General features: G+C 36.8%; 1 protein-coding gene across 1 annotated transcript in view; it reads right to left on the reverse strand.

Annotated features, from left to right (window-relative positions):
- Positions 1-22,825, reverse strand: part of AR (androgen receptor) — a 166,163-nt gene that overhangs the window by 17,182 nt on the left and 126,156 nt on the right. The window contains exon 3 of the mRNA XM_084789600.1: positions 15,642-15,758. Coding sequence (XP_084645726.1) covers positions 15,642-15,758 — 117 coding nt within the window. The remainder of the gene's footprint in view (positions 1-15,641; positions 15,759-22,825) is intronic.

The following is a 22,825-nucleotide window of genomic DNA, read 5'->3' on the forward strand; positions in this document are numbered from 1 at the left end:
GGAACAGTGACTGAGCTAAAAAAAAAAAAAACAACAAATATATTTTTCTCTCTGGTCATAGAGCCCAAGCTTCTTAAGGGCTGGTGGAACGAGTGAGTTGCTATCCTTAATCCCTGATAAGCTCCAAACTTTCCTGTGCTGTTTTCTCCTTGGTCCAGACCATTCTAGTATGCCCTTGAATCAGCTCGGTCTGAATGCAGACATCAGTGTTTATACCTGGGACATCCAATCAATTCATTTACAAAAACATATATGACTGATGTTTTAGTCATCTATTAACCACCACACTTCCATTGGCAAATACTTGTTTTTAGGTAACATAAAGGCCCTGCTCTCATTTTTTAGAAGAGAAACAATTCTGAAAAGGGCCAGAAGAGGAAAAAGTATAAAAGAGACATCATGAAGAGGGAAAAAAAATTGATTTTTCTGCATGGTAAGGTTAGGAAATACTTTATATTAAAGGTGGCATTTTACCTAGAGCTTAAATACCAGTACAAATTTCACCAGGTAGAAAAGGGCATACAGAAATGGGAGCAACGAGAAATCAGTGTGCCTATAGTTTATATTGTATATATGGAAAGAATGGCTATCTATGGTGGTAGTGGCCTGGCTTTAATGGATCACATGTATTGTGTTAAGAAGTATAGCTCTGTCTTATAGGCAAGAAGCAAATAAGGAACATTGTAAACAAAACAAAAATGTAAGTGTGTCTATATTTGACATTAAGAAGTCCTGATTTATAGGTTACAGGCAAATACAAAATGTTGTAAATAAGAGTTATGCAAATGCACTATATTAGAGAAAGCAACTACAAATCTTGTTGAATGAAAATCTGGAAGTATTCTTTGGGTGCTAAAGGGGTACCAAAAAGTATACCAGCTTGGAAATTAGGTCTCTTTTCTCTATACAGACATTCTTTTCAGCATTGGGAATTGAACGCAGTCCAAACTTAATAAATACTCATCACTGAACCAATATTCTAAATCCTCACTTTTATTTTCAATTTTGAGACTAGAAATTTACAAAGTTGACCAGGCTTGCTTTGAATTCACTTTGTAACTTAGGAAGGACTTGGATTTGTGATTCTTCTGTATCAGCTCCCTGAGTAGCTGGAAATACATGTCTTTGCTACCAGGCTGAGCTCTCACTCACACACATATTGATACTTAAGATGCTCTGAGGATGGAAAAGTTTCCACACAGTCATGTCATTGTAAAGGTTCAGAGACTAGATTTACAGCAGTTGAGAACTTAAGCATCAAATGGGAATTACGTTTAGAAAATAGTATGAATATCCTTTATATCTTCAGACTACCAAGTTATCCCACCTTGGGACTAATGAGCAGGAATTGTCTGGTGTTCTTCCCACTACACACTAAAGTGCCTCAGATGTTGTCTGAATGATATTCATAGTTGATCATGTACCATAACACATATTGATTTTCTTCTTTAGCAGAAGTGAGAAAGAAATAAGGTAAAAAGTTAGAACCTGTGATAGTATTTTTAAAAAATAACATAATGTCCTGGACTCTATCATATGTCCATAAAAAGAAAATCATACTAGAATGCAGCCATTAGGATGCTAGATGTAATATTCTTTGAAACAACCACAGTAACAGTAATCTCAAACTCAGACCTTAAGAACTAACTTTCTGATATGCTCATACACATATACACATATGCATAAACTCTCTCTCTCTCCCTCTCTCTCTCTCTCTCTCTCTCTCTCTCTCTCTCTCTCTCTCTCTCTCTCTCTCTCACACACACACACACACACACACTTACTTTAAAAGTCCTCTGGCATTCCAATGGTTACTTTGCTCTGTTTTTCTGAGCACTTATATTGATAAGTATAAATAATTGAAAAGGTTGTAACTCTGAGATCTATCAAAAGCAGATGCACTGGGAGTAGACCATAAATTGTGTTTTTATCTAATCCTTTAAAATAATAATTAAATAAATAAAGACATAAAATAAAGAGAAGTTGATCCCTCAGTTCAAGTGTATAAATGTGATAAAACCAACTATATATCTGCTTCTTGCTCCATAGAAAAATGACATATCTGGAACAGACTTTAAGCCCTAATGAGAAAAGTAAGGCTTTTCCTGTAAAGTCTGTCATACTCTTACTCAGTAAATCAATGTAATAATAGACTGCATGTTTGTATCATCACCTAGGCCGGGGATAAGTATTAAGAAGAAAAGGGGAAAACAAGAAGCCTTCGCACCCAAGCCTGATTGCAAGATGATCTTGTCCAGCAATCATTGCTATAGTATTTGGACATAGCCAGTAAGAAAGAAATATGTACATCCGTTGCCAACTTTCACCTCCCACTAAAGGCATAAGGCTTGGGGTTTGGTAAGAACCTAGCCTATCTCCTCTCAGAATGAGAGGGCTGGCCCTCATGATCTTTTGCCATTTGAACCTGCTTACACTAGAAAACCCACATTCTCTGTTCTTTATCATGTGGTTTCTCTGAATCCCAAAGTTTTACCTCCCTTGACTATAATCATTACCCCTGACAATTAACTTTAGTAGTTTAGTATGGCATCTAGAACCAGACAAACAAAGAGTTACAAAAAATACTCAGTTCCTTGCCTAAATGGAGACACATTTGGGGTACTGTAGTGTTATAAAGATCCATAGCCTGGCAAACAGGAAGGGACCTTAGAAATCATCTTATCCAGGCTTCACAGATTCAATTATACTCAGAATTTCTCCAGGAAAGACAGTGTACAGGTATATATGTAGAAGAATAGTTGGCATTCTGCCTGGCAAACTGGAATAAAATGCTTTACTGTCTTCCTAAGTCCAGAGGACATTCACACAGCACAAGAAAAACATCTCCAAACATGCATATTCTAAGTTGAACCCAACCCTTAGCTGTAACTTTGAGATGTTCTTATTAGTTCAAAGTTCCAAGGTAAAGATGGAGAAATTGAAACTAGTGAGGATGAAAAATATCTAGTGGCAGAACTAGGATTCGAACCAGGGCTCTTTAAATCTCTTATGGCTCATTGTTTCTTTTTATTAACGTGTTCCAGCTCTATTTCAATATGTCCCTCTCTGAGCTCCTTTCTCAGCTTGCATTATTTTATATAGTAGCCACAAGCTCTGTGTGGCTCTTGAAAATAATTAAGATAGAGGAAATAAAAATGTACTGCTTCAGTCTCACTGGACATACTGCCACTGTTTAAAACCTACAAGTAGCCAGAGCAAGACCGATATAGATCATTTCCATTATCTCAGAGAGTCTGTTGAACAGTGCTGTGAATATGGCCTGCTCTCTGGGGGCAGCTGTTCTATTTGCCATATTATACTAAAGCTCTTGATGAAGAAGGAAATAAGTCAAAATGAAAGATAAACAGATGAATCCGCAGGATTTTATTCAGAAAGGTACAGGGACAAGGAGAATAGTTGGTGCTGTTACAATTAATTAGATTTAGTCTCTTACCACTACTCTGTACAGTGACTAAAATCTCAGTGAGATGATGACTGTGGGCCCAAGTGGATTCATTATAAGCAAGATCAATATGCATAGAGACGGTGGAGAAGATCCATCAGGACAAAATTATTCCCATTTCTTTGAATTGTGCCAGTCAAAACTTGGCTGGCCTTTTCACATTTTACTCTAGAGCTATAAGGCATCTGCTTGAGGAAGAGCGTCTGCATTCCCATTTGCCTCCAGGACCCTTGCATAGTGGCTCAAGCTGCACCAGGTGTTCTGGGCTATCTGCCTGAAGAGCATGACTGTACCAAACATAATTGAAATCGGATTCCATTCATTCTGTGGGGATCCTCTGTTCTCTTTCTGCAGCGGAGGCCAGCATGTTGCTAGACGACTTGGAATCCTAGACAATGAAGCTTGCTAGTCTCAGCTGTTACTCTCAGTGCCCAAGGCCTTGTTTTCTTCCATGAAGGCCGCCCCCATGCTCCTCCCTTCCCCTGCACCTGAGCCCCAGAGTAAAAAATAATTCTCTATGCGAGGTACACACCATCTAAGCGCCATGGCAAAGGCAGAGGTTTACATAAGCCGAGTGATGAAACAGAGAGGGGACGCAGTAAAAGTGCATAGTTCTAATGGTATGTGAACGGTTCTGTCTCATAGTTGTTTTTATACTTAGCTTAGGGTAGTAGTAAGAAACGATCTTCACAAGGTACCTTTTTTCCATCTGATGTTTGGGGGCCGGGAAAGCTTGGATCCTAGTATATCATCACAGAGAGCTGTTTTATACCAAGTTTCATGGTATGTTCCTAAGAGGGTCCACATGTGCTCAATCTGTAGCTTCTCTAGCCTTAAGGATCTTTAGGGATGTTTCCAGACTATATGTTTGTTTTCTAGGGTTATATTATCTTCTCACTCTTGGGCAGGGGAGAGGTGTAGGTGATGTTTCCAAAATCTTTGAAACTTTGAATTGCTGTGCTCAAGGTGGAGGATGCCTCTCTTCCCTATATTTCATTGTGGAATTTTGATTATCAAAGAGCTATCTTCTCTGGGAAACTAATTTTTAGAATGGCCTCTAAGATGCTGAGACCCAGAAGTACATGCATCTTCTTTCAGTTATGTAGACAAATAATAATCTAGATGCTGTTATGAAAGTACTGAGCAAGTGATATGGAAGGTCCAATTCAGCTGAGCGTTAAGAGCTGGGCTGAATCAGGTGAGCTCTTAAAATACTGAGCTATTCCCATTAAGACCATCACCATTTGAGGGACTCAACAAAAATACTATTCTTTATAGCTGGCTTTGAAAGTGAGGTCTAGCTCTCTCTTCCTCAGTTGCCATCAACTACCAAATAGCTCCTCAGCTAGGGATAGGGCCTCAGTGTCCTTCATCTTTCGTGCTTTAAGTTTTAACTGGCTACATATTGCACAGGTCTTATACTGTGAGTTGGTATGTGCAATAGGTATGTCAGGTCCATAAGACAGCATTGCACAGCGCTCCTCCTCATTCCCCAGTTCTTTCCTTCTTTCTGTTCCCTTTTCCAAGATGCTCTCTGAGCCTAGGTAAGGCGGAGTGAAGTGAGTGGGAGTAAATACGTTCTATTATGAACCAACAGACTTCTTCACATGAGTTTTGGCTTCAAGAGTTTTGGGGCTCTGGCGTAAATCATATCAGTCATCTTTCCATCTACTAGAATTAAAGTCAGTGGATCTTGCTAAATGACTTTGGGTTCAGAAGGTCAGAGGAATCCTAGATGAGCCAAGGAAGCTTCCCTCACCCATAGGGATTCTTCACTCATGTAGAAAGGGACACATTTATTTATTTATTTATTTATTTATTTATTTATTTATTTATTGTGGTTCTTTGTTTTTAAAAATTATTTATTTATTAATTTATTCATATTACACCTCAATTGTTATCCCATCCCTTGTATCCTCCCATTCCTCCCTCCCTCCCACTTTCACCCTATTCCCCTCCCCTATGACTGTGACTGAGGGGGACCTCCTCCCCCTGTATATGCTCATAGGGCATCAAGTCTCTTCTTGGTAGCCTGCTATCCTTCCCCTGAGTGCCATCGGGCCTCTGCATGCAGGGGATATGGTCAAATATGGGGCATCAGAGTTCGTGTGAAAGTCAGACCCCACTTTTCACTTATTTGTAGAGAATGACCTGTCCCTTGGCTAGATCTGGGTAGGGGATCAATGTTTAATGCATGTATTGTCCTTGGTTGGTGCCATAGTTTGTGCAGAACCAGAAAGTGAAGTATTTAAAAACGTGTGTGTGTGTGTGTGTGTGTGTGTGTGTGTGTGTGTGTGTGTGGTGTGTGTTTACATAGTTGGAGGAAGAAGAGTTGGGGTGAAAATTTTGTGAATAAAGCACACATATAGAAAATTCTTAGGAATAAAATAGTTTTTGAAAATGAGGGCTCTGGACTTACACTGTCTCATTAGTAACAGTGGGTTTATTCCTGTGAGACCTAAGGTAAGAATTAGTCTCTCTGGGCTTCAGTTAACTCATGTATAAGCTGGAGATGATATTAGTACCTCAATCATAAGGTTATTTGAAGGAATAGAGACACCACGGTGGCATTTCAGGGTAAAAGACAAATTCCACACCACTGAAAAGACACATATGGTGAAATACGCTCTGAGCTCTAGGATGAAGAAGAAAAACATGACACTGAAATTTTAAAATAAAACCTTAGTATAAAAGGCTTATTGTTGATTGGTGGTAATAGTCTTAAGGCATGTATAGTCAGGAACAAATCCTTTGTTTTCTCCTATATGTTAGTTTTCTAATCTATTTGCTGGAAATGCGATCTGATTACTCTCTAGGACTACTATGAGAATGAAATGAAGTAGGTCTAGTGAGACCTTTCTGAATCCTGTAGAAGTATACACCAATGGACAGGCAATGACTTTTCTCAAGAATGGATCTCTGGCAAGAAACACTCTGAAAAGCTGCTTGTAGTGGCAAACTGTGAGGAGTATCATTTTTCATTTGAGTGAAAGATCAAAAGCCAGACTGACAGCATTCAGAATCATTATATAATAGCCAGATCTAACTCACAGGGTTGGGATTTTCCAAAAGGCTGCGTTGGAGAGATGTGTGCACACTGCTTACTTAGCACAGAGGAAATAAGGTAGGAGCTCAGAGCATATTTCACCTTATGTGAGTCTTTTCAGTGGTGTAGAATTTGTCTTCTCTTCTGAGATGCCTCCATAGTGTTTCTATTCCTTCAAAGGATCTTATAATTGAGGAACTAATATTATTTCCAGCTTACACATGAGGCACAGAGAGTCTGATGACTTTCACTCTTACTGAGCCACACATATTACCCTGTGTTCGAGCTCTTTATCCTAAATAGGTGAATGTTCTGGAAAAAAGTAACTTCTTTTGAAATGTAGTTTCCACTGTGACTAAAAACTAACAGGAAAGAGAATCAGAGTTCAAAGGATTACTAGCTATCAGTAGAACCCTTAGGGGCCTATGAATTGCTTCAAAGCAATTCATGTCTCTGGAAAGGCAAAATGAGCTTTAATATGTGGCCACACCTCCTTTCAAATCAGAGTGGCAGTGGCACAATCTACACCTACATTTGGGGTTTCATGTCAGCATTTATTTGAAGAAAATATTCCATTTTCAAAATAAAGATTGGGGGGAACCTAGATATTGTCTATGTTTCCCCTCACTTTACTTTTATAGATGGGGAGACTAAAGGACAAAGGTAAAACACATAGTTAGTGGTAGAACAAAAGGCAGAAGAATCCTGGCATCTTAGCTTGCAGGGTTAGGAATGCTTTCCTCCAGCTTCACCAGCATGCTATTAGTAAGAAGTTAGCAGAAGTGGAAACGGGACTGAGTAAAATTTGGACAGGAACAACAGGTAGAGAACAAAGCCAGGCCTCAGTAAGTATGAAGTGAGAGCTTAGCAGGGGAATGGGACCAAGTGGGATTAATAAATGTATGACGAATACCCTCTCAGGCAAGAAGGCTCCTTGATTCCCACTCCCGCCTGCTGACTCCCATTCTCCTCCCAGCCCCAATTCTTGGTCAGGGGAAAGAATATCAAATTTTATCTTTCAAGGTTTATGTTGGACTATTTAGTCTAATGGTTTTTAGTTTGTGGAGGAGTAAACATAATTAATAATAGAATGATATGCAATGCTGCACATCCTTGCCAAAGTACAGAAACTATTTCCAAATATCCCTTCCCTGACTGCTGAGCCAGAGGAAAGGGTTCACTGTCCAGATGCCATCCTGAGTGAGGAGCAAAGGGTCATTACCCCAAACCTGCTCCTGCGAAACTGTAGAACCTGGAAATGCTTTTGCATACCAAGTTTTCCACTGGAAAAAGTAACTACATAAATTTAGAGCATACATGCTTTTACAATTACATTTAAACTGACATTAAAAACAAATGCGAAACAGTCCATGCTGAACAGGTCAGCATGACCTGGAAAGCAAATGAGAGTTGTTTTTTTTTTCCTTTCTCTTTTTTTTTCTAAGAAAGAAAAGAGAAAAAAGGAAAAAAGCCCCAAATGTTAATAGCATTAATTCTGTCTGTCTGCTGTAAATAAAAAAAATACCATTGGTGTATTAATGGTTTTATCACAGGAAAATGTCACTAGCAGAAATATTCAGTATTCAAGCAAACAGAAAGCAGTTTTTAAAAAACCACATTAGCCTTTCAATCCACATTAGAGAGGTTCTCATCGGTCAGATTAAAATTTTGCCCTGAGGTGGGGGGAATATCCCTTCCAAAGTCCTTCCTTGGCTTTGTCTCCTCCAGAATATGGCTAAGTAAAGGGAAAGAGAAAGATTGTATGCATCATGCAAGGGTGCCGTGTATGTGTGTGTGTGTGTGTGTGTGTGTGTGTGTGTGTGTGTGTGTGTGTGTGTTTGTGTGTGTGTGAATCAGGTGGTGTTTGGAAAGGGGACAGAGCAGGAAAGGCAGGTCCAAATCAAGGAGAGAAAGGATTTTTACTTTCATTTTTGTCTGTTCTGGCCTTGCATAGAATGCGTCAAAGAGGGGGAAACTACTTTCAGCATGGAGGTTGTGGGAAGACAGAACAAAATACTGTAAATTCTAAGTGTCCCATCTATCACATCAGTGCAATATTGGAAGTGTCTGAGGCAGTCTCACACCTGATCTGATTAGAGGCAAAAGTTTTCTGTGAGGGAGCAGTGGGAGTGGAGGAAGCACTCAGCTGAGAAGAGGGAAAGGCAGACCCACTTCCTCCACTAGACTAGCCTTGGAGAGAAACAAAGGAAACAGGCATTGCTTCTCAGATCTGCCTTCTTAAGCCTTTAGGAAAGGTTCAAGATGTGTGGGCTATTGAAAGCAGAGTCACCTTGACTTTGAAGAGAAAAGGACTATCTGACTCTAGTTTTTTTTTTCCTCCAGTATTTTAAGAGAGGGGCTGGCTGGCATCTCTTCCAGGAGAAGCAAAAAATTTGCTTCTTCCTCCCTGTCTGTGGATCAGAAACTTCCTTCAGATCTTTTCTACAGCCTGAGGTTGAAAGATGGGCCTTTGGCAGAAATCCAGAATAGCCTTTTTTTTTTCACTGTCTGGTCATTTTGAGATACATGTAATTGCCAAACAGGAATTTTTCTAATAGTAAAAGGTGGTTGTGTTGAAATTAGTGGCTTAAAGAGATGGGTTTGCACCTCCTATGCTTAATAATCAGATGCCCCAGTCAAGTCTTCTGTACTAGGAGGCATCATGCACAAGTGGAGAGAGGATAGCTGTCATTTGGGAAAGGGAGTTTTCATGCCTCTTTTTTTTTTTTCAAGAAAGTGGTAAGGTGAAATGGACAATTGCTAATAGGGGGATTTCTTTTTCTTTTCTGGCTTAGTAACAAATGTACTTAAGAACTTCAGTATGGGTATGTGTTTGTGCACCTCTCCATACACAGCAGAGAAGAACTAATTTTTCAGAGTAGAGAATTTGAGGAGGCAAAGAATAGGAGGGTACGAGTTAATGTTTTCCTTACAGCCACTTAAAGACTAACAACAATTCTTTCATGATGGCATTCTGAATTTGTTTGCATTAGCCAAACTGTCCCATAAAAATTCCAGTGTCTTTACTCAGAGTGGAAATGAAATCATTTTAAAATTAATATCTCTGTGCCTAATAGTTCACTAGTCAAAACTTCCATGCCTCACTGCCTGTCAAAGAGAAAGAGTCCTCAGTTTCTTTTGGTTTCAGGGTTGCCAATATGATACTTCACTGTGCTGGCTTGGCCTGGTAACATTTCATGTTGGTCAAGATCTATATTTCTTCTTAGTTTCAAATGCCAGTCCAAATTTTCTGATGGTGACTAGTACTCACATAAGTTTAGTTGCTGATGGTTAGGAGCTTGAAATGTCCCTCACCAATTTACTCCCACTTCAGTCTCAGAAGCCTTAATTCAATGGAATTGTAAGCCCGTAGGAAAAAAAGGAATGAACACATCTGAGTTTGTATTTAGCACCACTTAATTTGACTAAGTAATATGGAATCTGATGGCAAAAAAGGTCGTCCATGGTAATAATTATATTTTCAGTTTGCTACTTAGACATATGCTATCATGGAAATATGATCAATAACTTCATAGGGATGCTTTATTGCTTTCTCAATGAGCACATACTTCTTTTCCTAGTTATTCTGTGCAACATGATCTCAAAGATGTTCAAATGTGTCTAAAATGCCATCTTACCCAGATAGAGTCTGAAGTTTAGTACAATAAGGAAAATATCTCACAATTTATTACCACCAATAGAATTATTTCAAATAAGTGGTTAGGGTCTGGAGAGATGGCTCAGTGGTTAACAGCACTAGATGTTCTTCCAGAGGACCTGAATTCAATTCCCAGGCCCCACATGGCAACTCGCAACTGTCTGTAACTCCAGTTCCAGGGCATCTGACACTCTCACATCAATGCACATACAGTAAAATCAAATAACCAGTTAAATTACAAAAAATGAAACTTTTTTGTTGTATTTCTACATTTGAGAAATACTTGTCTCTCTATATGAGCATATATATATGTGTGTGTGTACATATATATTATGTGTTGTGTGTTCTGCTTTCTGTTCAATGCATTAGAAAATATTATCTATGATATCATATTTTCTCTTTCAAGAGCAAATGTGGATTTTGGATCTCTCATAGCAAAAGAAAACAGCAGTAAAATCTTTCTAAGGCTAGCACATTTAAGAAATCAATGATATTAAGGAGAGATTTCACTAGCAAGATTCAAGTATTAGATATGGAGCATCATCAATTTTGATGATTAGAAAAATGTTACTTATCTCTAAGGAAAGTTGACCAAAAGCAAATACAAGCAAACTTTTTCCTTTTGGTGGTGGTGGTGGTGGTGGTGGTGGTGGTGGTGGTGTGTGTGTGTGTCCAATTAAAAGATGGTAATGGTGGACACAAATAGAAGGCTTCAAGTGTTGACTAAAGAGTAAATAAGAAACCAAAGGGCCAAGGAGCAAGAACTAAAAGCCTTATTCAGCAGTAGAGAAATAAAAATCTGTACTGGTACCTGGGAAAACAAAGAAAGAGCAATCTTCACCTAAAAAGGAGTAAAAGGTACAATAATTACTCTACCTACTCCATGGCAGCTTCTTTACGTGTGTAGCAATTTTATAATGGTATTCCTGCCTATAGCTGGTGAAAATGAGGCCCAGAAAGAGATCTACAGATTTTCACAAGCTCACCAAAATAGTAAGTGGCAAAATTAAGACTAGAAAAAAGGCTTGTGTCTACGTCCACCATGTTATTTCTACTAGAGCTATCACAGGACTTTGATTTACAAAAAAAGAACTTGTGTTGTAGCTTACTGGTAGTTTTTGTCTAACATATTGAGTCATTAAGTTCCATTCTTAACACGACAAAAAGTACCCCAATGTTCCACATGCCAACCATACAGGGTACTTGCTGATGCTCAAACACATAGTCAAAGTTTGCTCCTCTGTACATCTTTTTGTGATGCAGAGCTCTTAAAACATTCAGGTATCTGAGAACTGTGTGTAGAAGCACTATTACTTAGATAGAACTGAGACTCTAAGCTTGCTTCCCCAGTGTAGTGGTTTGAAAGAAAAAAATGCCCACAAGGAGTGACACTATTAGGAGGTGTGGCCTTGTTAGAGTAGGTGTGGTCATGTTCCAGGAAGTTTGTCCTTGAGCTTTGATGTTTCAGATAATCAAGTAGGGCTCAATGTCTCTTTGTCTTCCTGCTGCTTGCAGATTCAGATGTAGATCTCTTAGCTACCTTTCCAGCACCATGTCTGCCTCTATGCCACTATGCCTCTTGCCATGGTGATAATGGACAAAACCTCTGACTTGCAGGCCACCCCCACCCCATTAAATGTTTGCATATATAAGAGTTTAGGTGGTCATCATGTCTCTTCACAGCAATAGAAACCCTAACTAAGACACCCAGACTAAAAACTTTTACGGTTCTAAGTCTAGAGAGTAGAAGGAAAAGATGGAAAAAAAAACCCCAGTACCTAAGTCCCACTTATCATCATCATCATCATTATTATTAATTTTTTTGTGTATACTAGGCATATGTTCTACTACTTTTATATATATTTGTTTTGAAAGTAGAGTGTTACTATGTTTCCCAGGCTGGCTTAGAACTCATGATTTCTCCTGCTTCAGCCCTTGACTGCTGAGATTGCAGGCATGCACTGCTCTACCTGGCTCTCAGATTGTTAGTGTGCTTTTTATAACACTTTGCTGAATGTCAAACATGACATACAAAGAAGTTAGTCATTGAGTCATACTATCATTTTGGTGTTCTTGCTATGTATGGAGATGTTGATCAGACAACGTTCGATAAAACTGTAAGTGGTCATTCTTTGTGATGCTGGAAGTTATTCCATTCCTTAAGACAATATTTCTAGAATTCTCCTTGGGATAGTGTTATATGCCTATTGCTACTAGTTGTTATGGGAAATATCTGTCTTCTACCCTTTGTGAAAGACAAGCATGCTGTAGATATTCTCTGGTATTCTTTATTGAATTTGGTAGCCATGGGCCTACTCTTATTATGTTATCAGTTAATGCATACCTCACTGATTTATCCAGTAAGTGATGACACACACATCTGATAAATGTATGACATGGGTAATTTGTTTCTTATAGAATAAAGTATTTATTTATACCAAAGTTCTCTTTTACAATGTTTTCCATAAAGCAGTGTTTTGGTAGGATATTAAATAGTGCTATGTGAAAAGGGGACCTGAAATTTAATTTAGTTTGGGATCCTGAGTTATAAAGCTTCTCCTGTTGATTTTATTCCAGTATTTATCAAGACCTATCATGTACACTGCAAATCTTCCTAAGGATAGTAATATGCAGGTTTCTTCTTATTTAAACTTAGAAATCAGTTTTTCTAAAACATGCACTGAAATAGTTTTCTATGAACTCACACAGGGAAAGTGGTCAGATTAAGACAACTGGCATTTCTTGTATATGTAGGTTCTTCATGTATACCAACTGCCTTGGTCTAGGCCAATTTCTTCAGTACTTGCATATTTCAACCTCAAGTGGAGCTAAGTAGTCCCAAGAACCAAGCGTAGTTGGTTAGCAAAATATGATGCTAGAAATTTCTGTTTCTCTCTGCATGGCTTGCTACCTCTCCTTGTGTAAAATGTAAGCCCTTCCTAACATAACATTTAAGCTGCCAAAAATTCTCTTAAAACACATACATAATTAGCAGTATGACATGTGGTCATGTCTGTCTGGCAACCATAAATCTTCAACTGCCTGAAATTGGGTTCACTTTCAGTGTGATCAGTGCTTCCTTCTCTATTTTCCTATCTCTGGACATGTTAAATCACTTGTTGTTCTTTAAAGCCTTATCATAGTTTTTATGTCTCTGTGTCTTTTTTCAAGCTGTGATCATGGCCTTGAATGGTCCTTCCCTTGTATCTCACTAAACTTCTCCCTAATAAATTTATACTTATACATTAAGACTAATGAATAACCACAATCACTGACTCCTTAATTTAGCATAATTTAAACTATGTGTTTATGTATCTATTCATTGTGCTGTGTATATGTGTGTACGTGCATTTGTGCATTCATGTCCATGTGTGTATGAAGGTACCATAGCACAGGTGTAGAGGTCAGAGGACAACCTGAGGAAGTTGGTTACCTGCTTGTACCATGTAGGTTCTAGAGATGAAATATGGGTTGTAGCGCTTGGTAACAATTGCCTTCACCCAGTGAACAATCTCCTTGGCCCTAAATAATTTTTAAAGCATACATTTAAAACTCTATTATTAGGATTGGCCTCCCCAGATGTCTAACATAGAGTCAAGAGATATTCATAAAATGTATTTGTAGATAAGTGAGTGCACAGAGAGATGGATTCACTTCAATGAATAAAAAATGCCTAGAGAAGCATGCAAAATGTCTTTCAGCATTATAATCATTTTCTTGCATCTAGGGTATCTGATAGAAGAAGCAATGCTGCACTTCTCTTAGAGGGGACAAATGTTGAGGTAACTGGCATAAAGATTATCTTCAACATTGGAAATTATTGTTTATGATAGATAGCATCAGTCTATTGTCAGGGCTCCCTGAGCTATTTTCCTAACTAGAGAACTCGCAGACACTTTGGAAACTTGTATATATGTTAAGGTTTTATCCTTATAGGCAAAGTGCAATCTCTTAGTAATAAGGCCACTTCTCAAGTAACCTTGTTTGTTTATTGAGAAAATCCCAAGTTATAGTTCTAGATGGAGTGGAAATTATTATGTATGCACAATTAGTAGGAAGTTATGTAATTGAGAAATGAGTGTATGAGAGCACTGGTTCAGGACTTACAACATGCGTGTGGTAAACCCCCTTCTGCCAATCCTTCCCTCTGTCATCTCTCCTGGATTTCTTCCCGCCCTTCCCAATGTCTCTTTCCCCACTGCAGACCTCAACTATAGGAAATCCTTAGAGTAGACAAACTAAACAAAAGAAAGGTTGGAGTTTGTGAAATATTTCAATCTCATTTGGTGCAGTTCCCTGAGAAATAACTCATAAGGCATCTACCTGTGATGACTGAGAGTACTATACATTACTTGAGATTACTTTGTATTGAAACTGTCACAGATGCAGCCTGGAACAATTTCCTTGCAGTGCTATGGTCTGGATAAAAGTACTATTAGTTTGTGAGGAGGGGAGGATGTAGTTATCTACAATGATATATAGGCAGAGTAGGCATTAAATGCCTTATAGACAGCCAGAGATAACAATTGTTCTAAATTAGCCCTGAGGTGGGAGAAAAGTGGGCTAGATTCCAGTCACTCGGGTTTTCCCAATTGATAATGAGTAATCAAATATACTGTTATAGTTTTAGGCACTCAGAAATAAATTTGTTTTTCTTTGAGTTCCATTTCTAAGTCAACGTAGACTAATGAGCTCCTTTTTTCATGAAAGATGCATCTGTTTGGAAGCAACAGGCAGCAGGGTGTATTCTGGCACAGGGCAGATGGAGATATGAAGAATTAGAAGTAGTATGAGGCCATTTGGAAGGATGACAGAGCTCATGATAGACACAAGCTCATGGGATGCAGAGCCTTATGATAGGGAGTCACTCTTGAAAGGGCAACATCTTCTAAGAAGCTACTGCACCATTGGAAAAATGCTTTTGGAAATGATCAATGGGTTTTAAAAGAAAAGGAAATGATTAAAAAGCCTGCTGATTTCAGGAAGACACAGAAAGGAAATTGGCTGTTTGGTACCTCCGTTACAGGATCCAAAGGGAAAAGGCTTCACACTCCAGTTGGCTATCTCTACAGTACATGCAGCAGTTAGTTGAGAGATAATCCCAGGTGTTCAGAGCCTGCCTATATCATGGTCATCCTGCATCTGTGACAGTTTTGATTACTTGGTTCTCTCATGCCTACCACTGAAAAGCATCAGGCTAGTATCAATATATCACGGGAAGAACTGAATCAAAAATGCATACCCTCATTCATCTTCTGTTGGTTTTTGATCCTTACTCCATGCCTGCCAGTCCTATGCCAAACCCAAAGTTATGAATGTCATAGGCAAAAATAAAGAAGGAACATAAGAAGGTCAACCTGAACCTATTGCCTAGCTGGTACTTTTAGAAATATTACAGAGGAGAATTGGGTATAAAGAAATAATTATAAAGGATGAAGGTGAGCAGAAAAAGGACAAAAAGAAAAATATCATACCTCCCAGAGTCATCCCCGCTTCATAACACTTCCGGAGACGACAAGATGGACAATTTTTCCTCCGGAATTTATCAATGGTGCAATCATTTCTGCTGGCACATAGATACTTCTGTTTCCCTGAGAGAAGAAATGCAATAATAGTAGATCTGTTAATGTGTCTCCAAAGCCTCTTTTCTTGAGTTTTTCCAGGCAAGAAGACAATAATACATACTACAAATTGAAGGACAGTGGCCCCAAACAGGTTGATTACATGTAATCCATTTCATAGGTATTTAAACAGATATTAACAATTCAGTTGCTACTAATAATCCTGCGAGTAAGACTATTTACTGCTTTTGAAAGCAAGATGCTTTAGCTTGACTAAAAGCCAGGAGTGCTCTTTAGATAATGACCAGTTGTGGAAATTATCATTCTGTTAGCTTGGCATAGGAAAGATGTTGGCTTAGTCAATGCAGCCTCCTACTGACACCTGTAATCATGCATAGATTCATACTTGAGCTAATCAGAAGCTTTAAAAAAACAGTACATTAAAAAATTTATGTGATCTCTGTTTTCACATTGCTAGTGAAGGCAGTCCCAAGATTGTAGGTTGTGAAAGCCAGAAATAAAGCCCACGTTTTGTGTTATGAATCACGGGATGCAAAAGGAAGTCCTCTGAAGTCAGGAAAGGAAAGATCACAACCATGTACTACTTGAATCCTTACAGATATGCAGAGAAACCCTTCCCTTGTTTCAGGATTAGAATGGCTGAAAGGAAGATTTAGTCTGCTAAAAAAAAAAATATGTCTTACTCAGTACTTTGCTTTTATTATGTTGCTCCCAGTATAAGCCCCACACATAGTAGACCCTTTATAAACACAGACAGACTCACTTAATTTACATGCAGAAGATAGAGGTGCATAAATAGAGTCATCAAAGAAATACTTCAAAACACATCTTCAGGTACTATGCACATTTTGGATTAGGGATAAAACAAGATTGAAGAAAACAGTTTTTGAAAGGTCTATTTACTTCCTTATTATTTACTCTGTTTCATGATATGGTTGACATTTTTAGGGCTCTATGTTATAATAATGATATCTCTATCGTATTTAATTTGTTTAGAAGTTTAGTATAATTTTGAGCAAAGTACACACAAAAGAATTATTATATACCCCTTTCTACAGTAACAAAAATAATGGTCATTATGATGAAGCAGGCTTTGCCTTCCAGCATTATGTTGAGTAGTAGTAGTCACAGTATGATTTTAACTATAGTGTTATATAGGACCATTAGTTTGTGCTAAGGGAACATTTCTCTAGTTTATTCCGAGTACTTAATCATGAGATAAATTTTGTCAAATGCTTTTTTCAATCTTTGCTAAAATGATCATATGATTTTTATCTTTTATTGTTGATATGAAGAGTTGTTTTTAGATATTTGCGTATTTTGAACCAGTCTTGGGTCTCAGTAATATATCTTTTTTTACAATAATGGATCATTTTTTTTGTGATGCTGAATTGAGCTTTATAGTATTTGTTACAAGTGTTTTTTTCATCTATTTTCTCTAGGAATATTGACCTGGCTGACCTGGTTTGTTCTAAGACAATGACTTCAATAAATGACAAATAATTTAAGATACTGTTGGGTCACATCAAACCCACTCTTTTATACAAGGCTTGAATTAACTTTGTAACATACTTGAAAAATGTTCCCCCCTACACTTTCTTGAATTACAACTCAGTTTATAATATTTCTGGAGTCTGTTGAGAGACACGTTCTTCCAGGAAGCTTACTGTCTTTTTGTAGCACTGATTCATCAGTGACAGTGACAAAAATCTGGCTGGTTAAGGTCATCACAAGCTTCCTAATGAAAAAAATTTTACTAGAATTCATTGTTATTAAGGTATGAAATGGGCATAATATGTGGAGATGCAACAAGCCAGAACAAGTTGGTGGTAGAGCCAGCATAACATTTGAAAGTTGCATACAATGGGGATGTACTACGAATGATTATAGTCTAAAGATAGCTTTTCTATTATTTGTTTATAGTCAGCTTCTGTATTTCCAGTTGACAGAGAAATTTGTAAGTAAGATTGGGGCCTGCTCCAAGTTGGTTTTAGAAGATCATATAATTACATGTAGTCTAGGTGGCAGAACAATTAGCACAGATACCACAAATACTTATTCATCTCCTACTCAGCAGAAACTAAACATTAAACTCCACTTTTTGATATTGTTTATTCTTCAATAGCAAAAATAATATTAACAATGTATTATCAAGATTTTACAAAAGGCATTTTGTGATGATTGGCAAAATACCTTCTTTCTCGTGTCAAAGCACATAAGGATACACTGTAGGACTGCAAAGAGAACATATATTTCATTGATTTTTATAATACTCATCAGGCTCATATAATGGGCAAGAAGTACTCTGCATACATGTTAGCTCTGAAATTGACTAACGTATGTTCTGCATTTTCTTCCTGGCTCTTTTTTTTGAAATCATAATTATTGAATATGGTTCCATGCCTCATCAGGAACTGAGACCACAAGACAGAATATTTTTTTCTAAACCTCCCTATTTCTGTTCTTTTCTCACTGATATTTCCACCCAGTATGACATCATATCAATGTCTAATTAAGCTCTTTTCCACTTAAAAAAAGACCATATTATTTTGAGCTAAGAAATAAGGTAGGTGACTTAAACACTATCAGTGTTATTTTGTCATGTAAATGAAGAAAGTATTGACCTATCATCATCATTAACCTACAGCTAAGGCTGAAGACTATAGTTTCTTATACTTTGTATAAAGAGTTTTAATATGTAACTTATAAAGAAAAATAAAATAATTATTGGCATATATAAACGAATATTTGAACTAAATAGAAAGATGTATGATGGCATTCAAGGAGAATACACAATATTTTAAAGATCTGCTCTTTCCTAGTGAAGTATATAAATTTAAAACAATCTAAACAAAATCTTTTTTTAAAAAATCCCAAAATATATCTCCAGAAATAGAATGTGTAATAATGTTAAGATATTTTTGATGATGATGATAATAATAATAATAATAATAATAATTATTATTATCTTAAATTATTTTTAAAATATGACAATTATAATACCTTGATATCTTCAGTAGAGGTTAGTTGGTAAAAGAAACAAGAAAAGACCCAAAACATATATACTGTATTTAGTACATCATTCTAGTTTAGTTAATGAGTTATAAATTATTCACTATATGATTCCAGAATATCAAGCTGATGATTTTATTTACTAATATAAACTCTGGGACCCATAAATGAGGAAAAAATATATATGTTTTTCTGAGACTGGTGTAATTCATTTTATATACTTATCTCCAAGCACATCCCTGCAGACAACAAAACTTCACTCCTTACATCCCAAAAGTTATATTGTACATATGACATATTTTTCATCCACTCTTCTGTTGTTTGATACCCAGCTTAATTTCATAACTTACCTACTGTGAATGGTGCTGCAAAAAAACAAGGGCGTGCACATTTGTGCTATAGTGTTTGGAAATTTGGGCCTAATCATACAGGAGTATATAATATAGCCATATGGTAGATCTGTTTTTAGTTATCTAAAGTATCCATAGTCAGTGGACTAATTTATATTTCAACCTCCATTATATAAGGATGTCCTTTGCTTCTCATCCCTGCCAGCACGTGTTTTTATTTTCTTAATGACTTCCATTCTCATTGGGGTGACTTGAAATATCAATGTAGTTTCAACTTGCATTTCTATGATGGTGAGTAAAGGAGATGACTTTTTAAATGTCGAGTTATTATTTGTATTTCATCTTTTGAGAACTGTGGCTATTTCATTAGTGCATTGATCATTTGAACTGTTGGATTTCATGAAGTTCATTTTTAAGTTTTTATGTATTTGATAAAAGATGAAAACAGTACAATAGAAAAATAAGAAATAAAATGAGTAGGCAAATATAAGAAGAAATGAAAATAACTACTCAGTACATGAAAATTGGTCAAATTCCTCCAAATAATAGAAAGACAAATTAATTTTACATGTGAGATTGCATATGGGATTAAATACTAAGTGTTGGTGAAGAGATATATTTGTTAATTTATTTTAAACATTGTTTTCACTAAAATCTAACTCGTAGTAATAATGAGATATACACAATGAAGTTCACTGTAGCATTATTTTAAAAAGTCTACTATTTAAGTATCTGCTATTAAGACTTGTTTGTAATTTTCTCTCTATGTAGTTTTATCAAAGAGAAACTTTGGAGTTTGTTTATGCTATTAAGGTCACTTCCTAGGCAGAATCAATTGTGTTTCCTGGTGTGTTTCTGGATATCAGTGTACTGATCACACGCATTTAAACTGAATTCTCTTTTACTAACTTTTAAAATAAAACCTTGAAAAATGAAAATATATGCACATACTCTGACTCAGCACATTTTTACACAGTGTGACATTACATATACACAGATAATCTCTATAGCCTTGTTATAACAGTACAAGATTAACAACAGCATGAATACCTATTGATACAAGAGTAGTAAAATTATCATGTAACACTGCCCCCATTAAAACCAATTTATATATCACAATATGTTATAGTCTCCAAGATCTCCTGTAATATTTTAAATATGCAAACATCAATTGGGTAAATCAAATTGTGGTCTTTTGTATATAACATCTGAAGAAATATAGAGAAATTGATAATAAATTGGGTACTTTGAGACAGACAACTACATGTCTGTGGAGTTGGGGGGTAATTTTTACTATTTAACCTTTCATAGTTACCCATTTTTGTTATAAATGTCTGTGTTACCTTGGACTTAAAGTCCTTCACTCGGTCCTAGTGTCAGTGATACACCCATACCCATCATGGAAAGATTGCAGTCCATAGCACTTCAGTAAGAACACAAAATGTGGCTCCCAGCACATCCTGGTTCCTAATCTATAATCCCCATTCACAGCAGGTGTGTTGCTGTTCACCACACTGAGGAATTAGGGACGCTACTTTTTTTAAAAGGGTCAGAAACATTTCTTTTAATCCTAAATGTCAATTGTCAGTTAAAACAAGCTTGTTGAGGACCACTAGTGTCTGTAGGTGAGGAAGAGAAATGACTACTTCCTGCTTTTTCCATGCTTGTAGTCTAGTAAGAGATGATGTACATGCACCGAAGCTGCAATATTACAAATACATGAGAATATATGAGAGCTTTGGAAAGAAGCAATAATGACTAGGTCACGGCTTATGACATCATGAGGATTGGCAAAGACAGCACTTTCCTCTCCACCTCAGTTTCATCACAAGAAATGACAGACTGGGAGGATTAACTTAGTAATCACCTTATAAACTCATATTCAGCCTAGATACTAAGAAGCTATCTGGCACACATGGAAAATTCTGTTAGTTGTCCTTGTTATTTGTTACTTGGGAAAACTAGCATGGTGTTCTAGGAGCACAGATTTTGGGGTCAGAAGGGCAGGCTTGAAAATCCCAGAAATTCGACCTAGTAGTGTCAAATATTGTAACTGGGGCTAACAGCATAGTTTTTCTGATTAAGTGTCTTTCTGAAAAAAAATGAGATGTATAAATACACCTGTGGAGAGCTGTGACATTTAAAAGAATGTGTGTGAAGTATCTTAAAAATGCTAGTTAACTGATAAATCATAAGCAAAATTAACATTCTCCTAGAATCATGAGGAACTCAAGAAAAGATGCTTAAAGCTGAAGTGACAGCTGAGATCTTTTATTGTACAATACTCAGGTTTGTATTTAATGTTGTTTACTTATCAAGTGATTCAAAATAAAAATCTTTAATCAAATTATTCAGACTTTTTCCTATATTATTCAAAAGCATAAAATCACCTGAGATGGAATTTGAAAACTGAAATTTAATATACAGCTTGGACTCCCATTTTCTTTGTACTTTGAGTCTGGAGTGCTGTTCTGATTTGATTTCCTAAAAAAAAAAAATCTAAAGCTACTAACCAAGATGATTATAGTGTACCATGCCACTTATAAAACACTTATATGCTTCTTGAGAAGATTAAAATGGGAGAGAGAGAGAAGGACAGAAAATAGCGTGGAGGAGAAGGAGAAAAAGGAGGAAAGGGAGAGTAAGAATGGGAGAAGGAAGAAGGCAGAGAAGAAAAGAAGAGAAGAGAAAGAACAGAAAGAAGAGCGGAAGAGAGAGAAGAGGATTCAGAAAGAGAAGCCTACCCCTAACTCTTTTAAGGTAATGTTGATTTGTACGATAACATCAAGATAAATCAAAACTATTTCCTATATTATAAGCATTTCCACTGAGAATATATGCACTAATGACTGGGAGAGGGAAATGGGAGCCTGCATCCCACATTTATTTTATAGCTTGTTTTCCCCATGCTTTCATGCTTCTCCCAAAAAACTATTTTGAATAATGTTCCCCTAAGAAACTATACCACAATGAACCCCAAACACTAAGAATCCAAAATTCATTTTTGATTCTAGAAAAGCTCTACAAATGCTTCTGAAATTTGATATTATATGCAGAGAAGAATCAGTGGAAACTACAGAAAGAGAGAGAGAGGGGTCAATATAATATACTCAGTAAGAAGCAGAGCATGGTAACTTGGCAGGTTTGTGTTCGAGTCCTTCTTGTCTCTTATTAGCTGAAACTTAGTAGAAACTACCAAGTTTAGATGTGACTGTAGCCTTTTCTGAAATGGAGAGAATACATAGATCTGTTGCAAAATTTAAATGCAGTGCTGCTTGCAAAGCAGTAAGCATTCAGTAAATATTTCATGAGATATGCAAATATGGAAATGTGAATGATCAAATTTTGATAGGAATGAATACAAGATTTTTTAAAAACTGAGCAAAATGGTAGCAATTGTTACACAATACATCAGAAGATAAAATGGCAGGATAATAATCTACTAAAAGAAATTCTAAAAACTAACAAATGTTAAACTCCTGAGATACAGAATTTCGTAGAAGTTTTGTTTCACAGAAAGAGGATTCTTAATAAAAACAGACTTTTTTCTAAGTAAACAAAGCACTGGAGGGCGTTTCAGGCAGAGAGCATGATGTGTTTGAAAAGGAATGGAAGCTGGAAAGAGCCAAGATTGACACATGAAACAGGTTGTGAAATGTATGATACGTTAGTCATCAAAAACTCCAAAATGTTCATTTAGCCTTGATCAAGCAC

This window comes from Acomys minous (genome assembly GCF_964271855.1).
Source record: "Acomys minous genome assembly, chromosome: 7".
NCBI lineage: Eukaryota > Metazoa > Chordata > Mammalia > Rodentia > Muridae > Acomys > Acomys minous.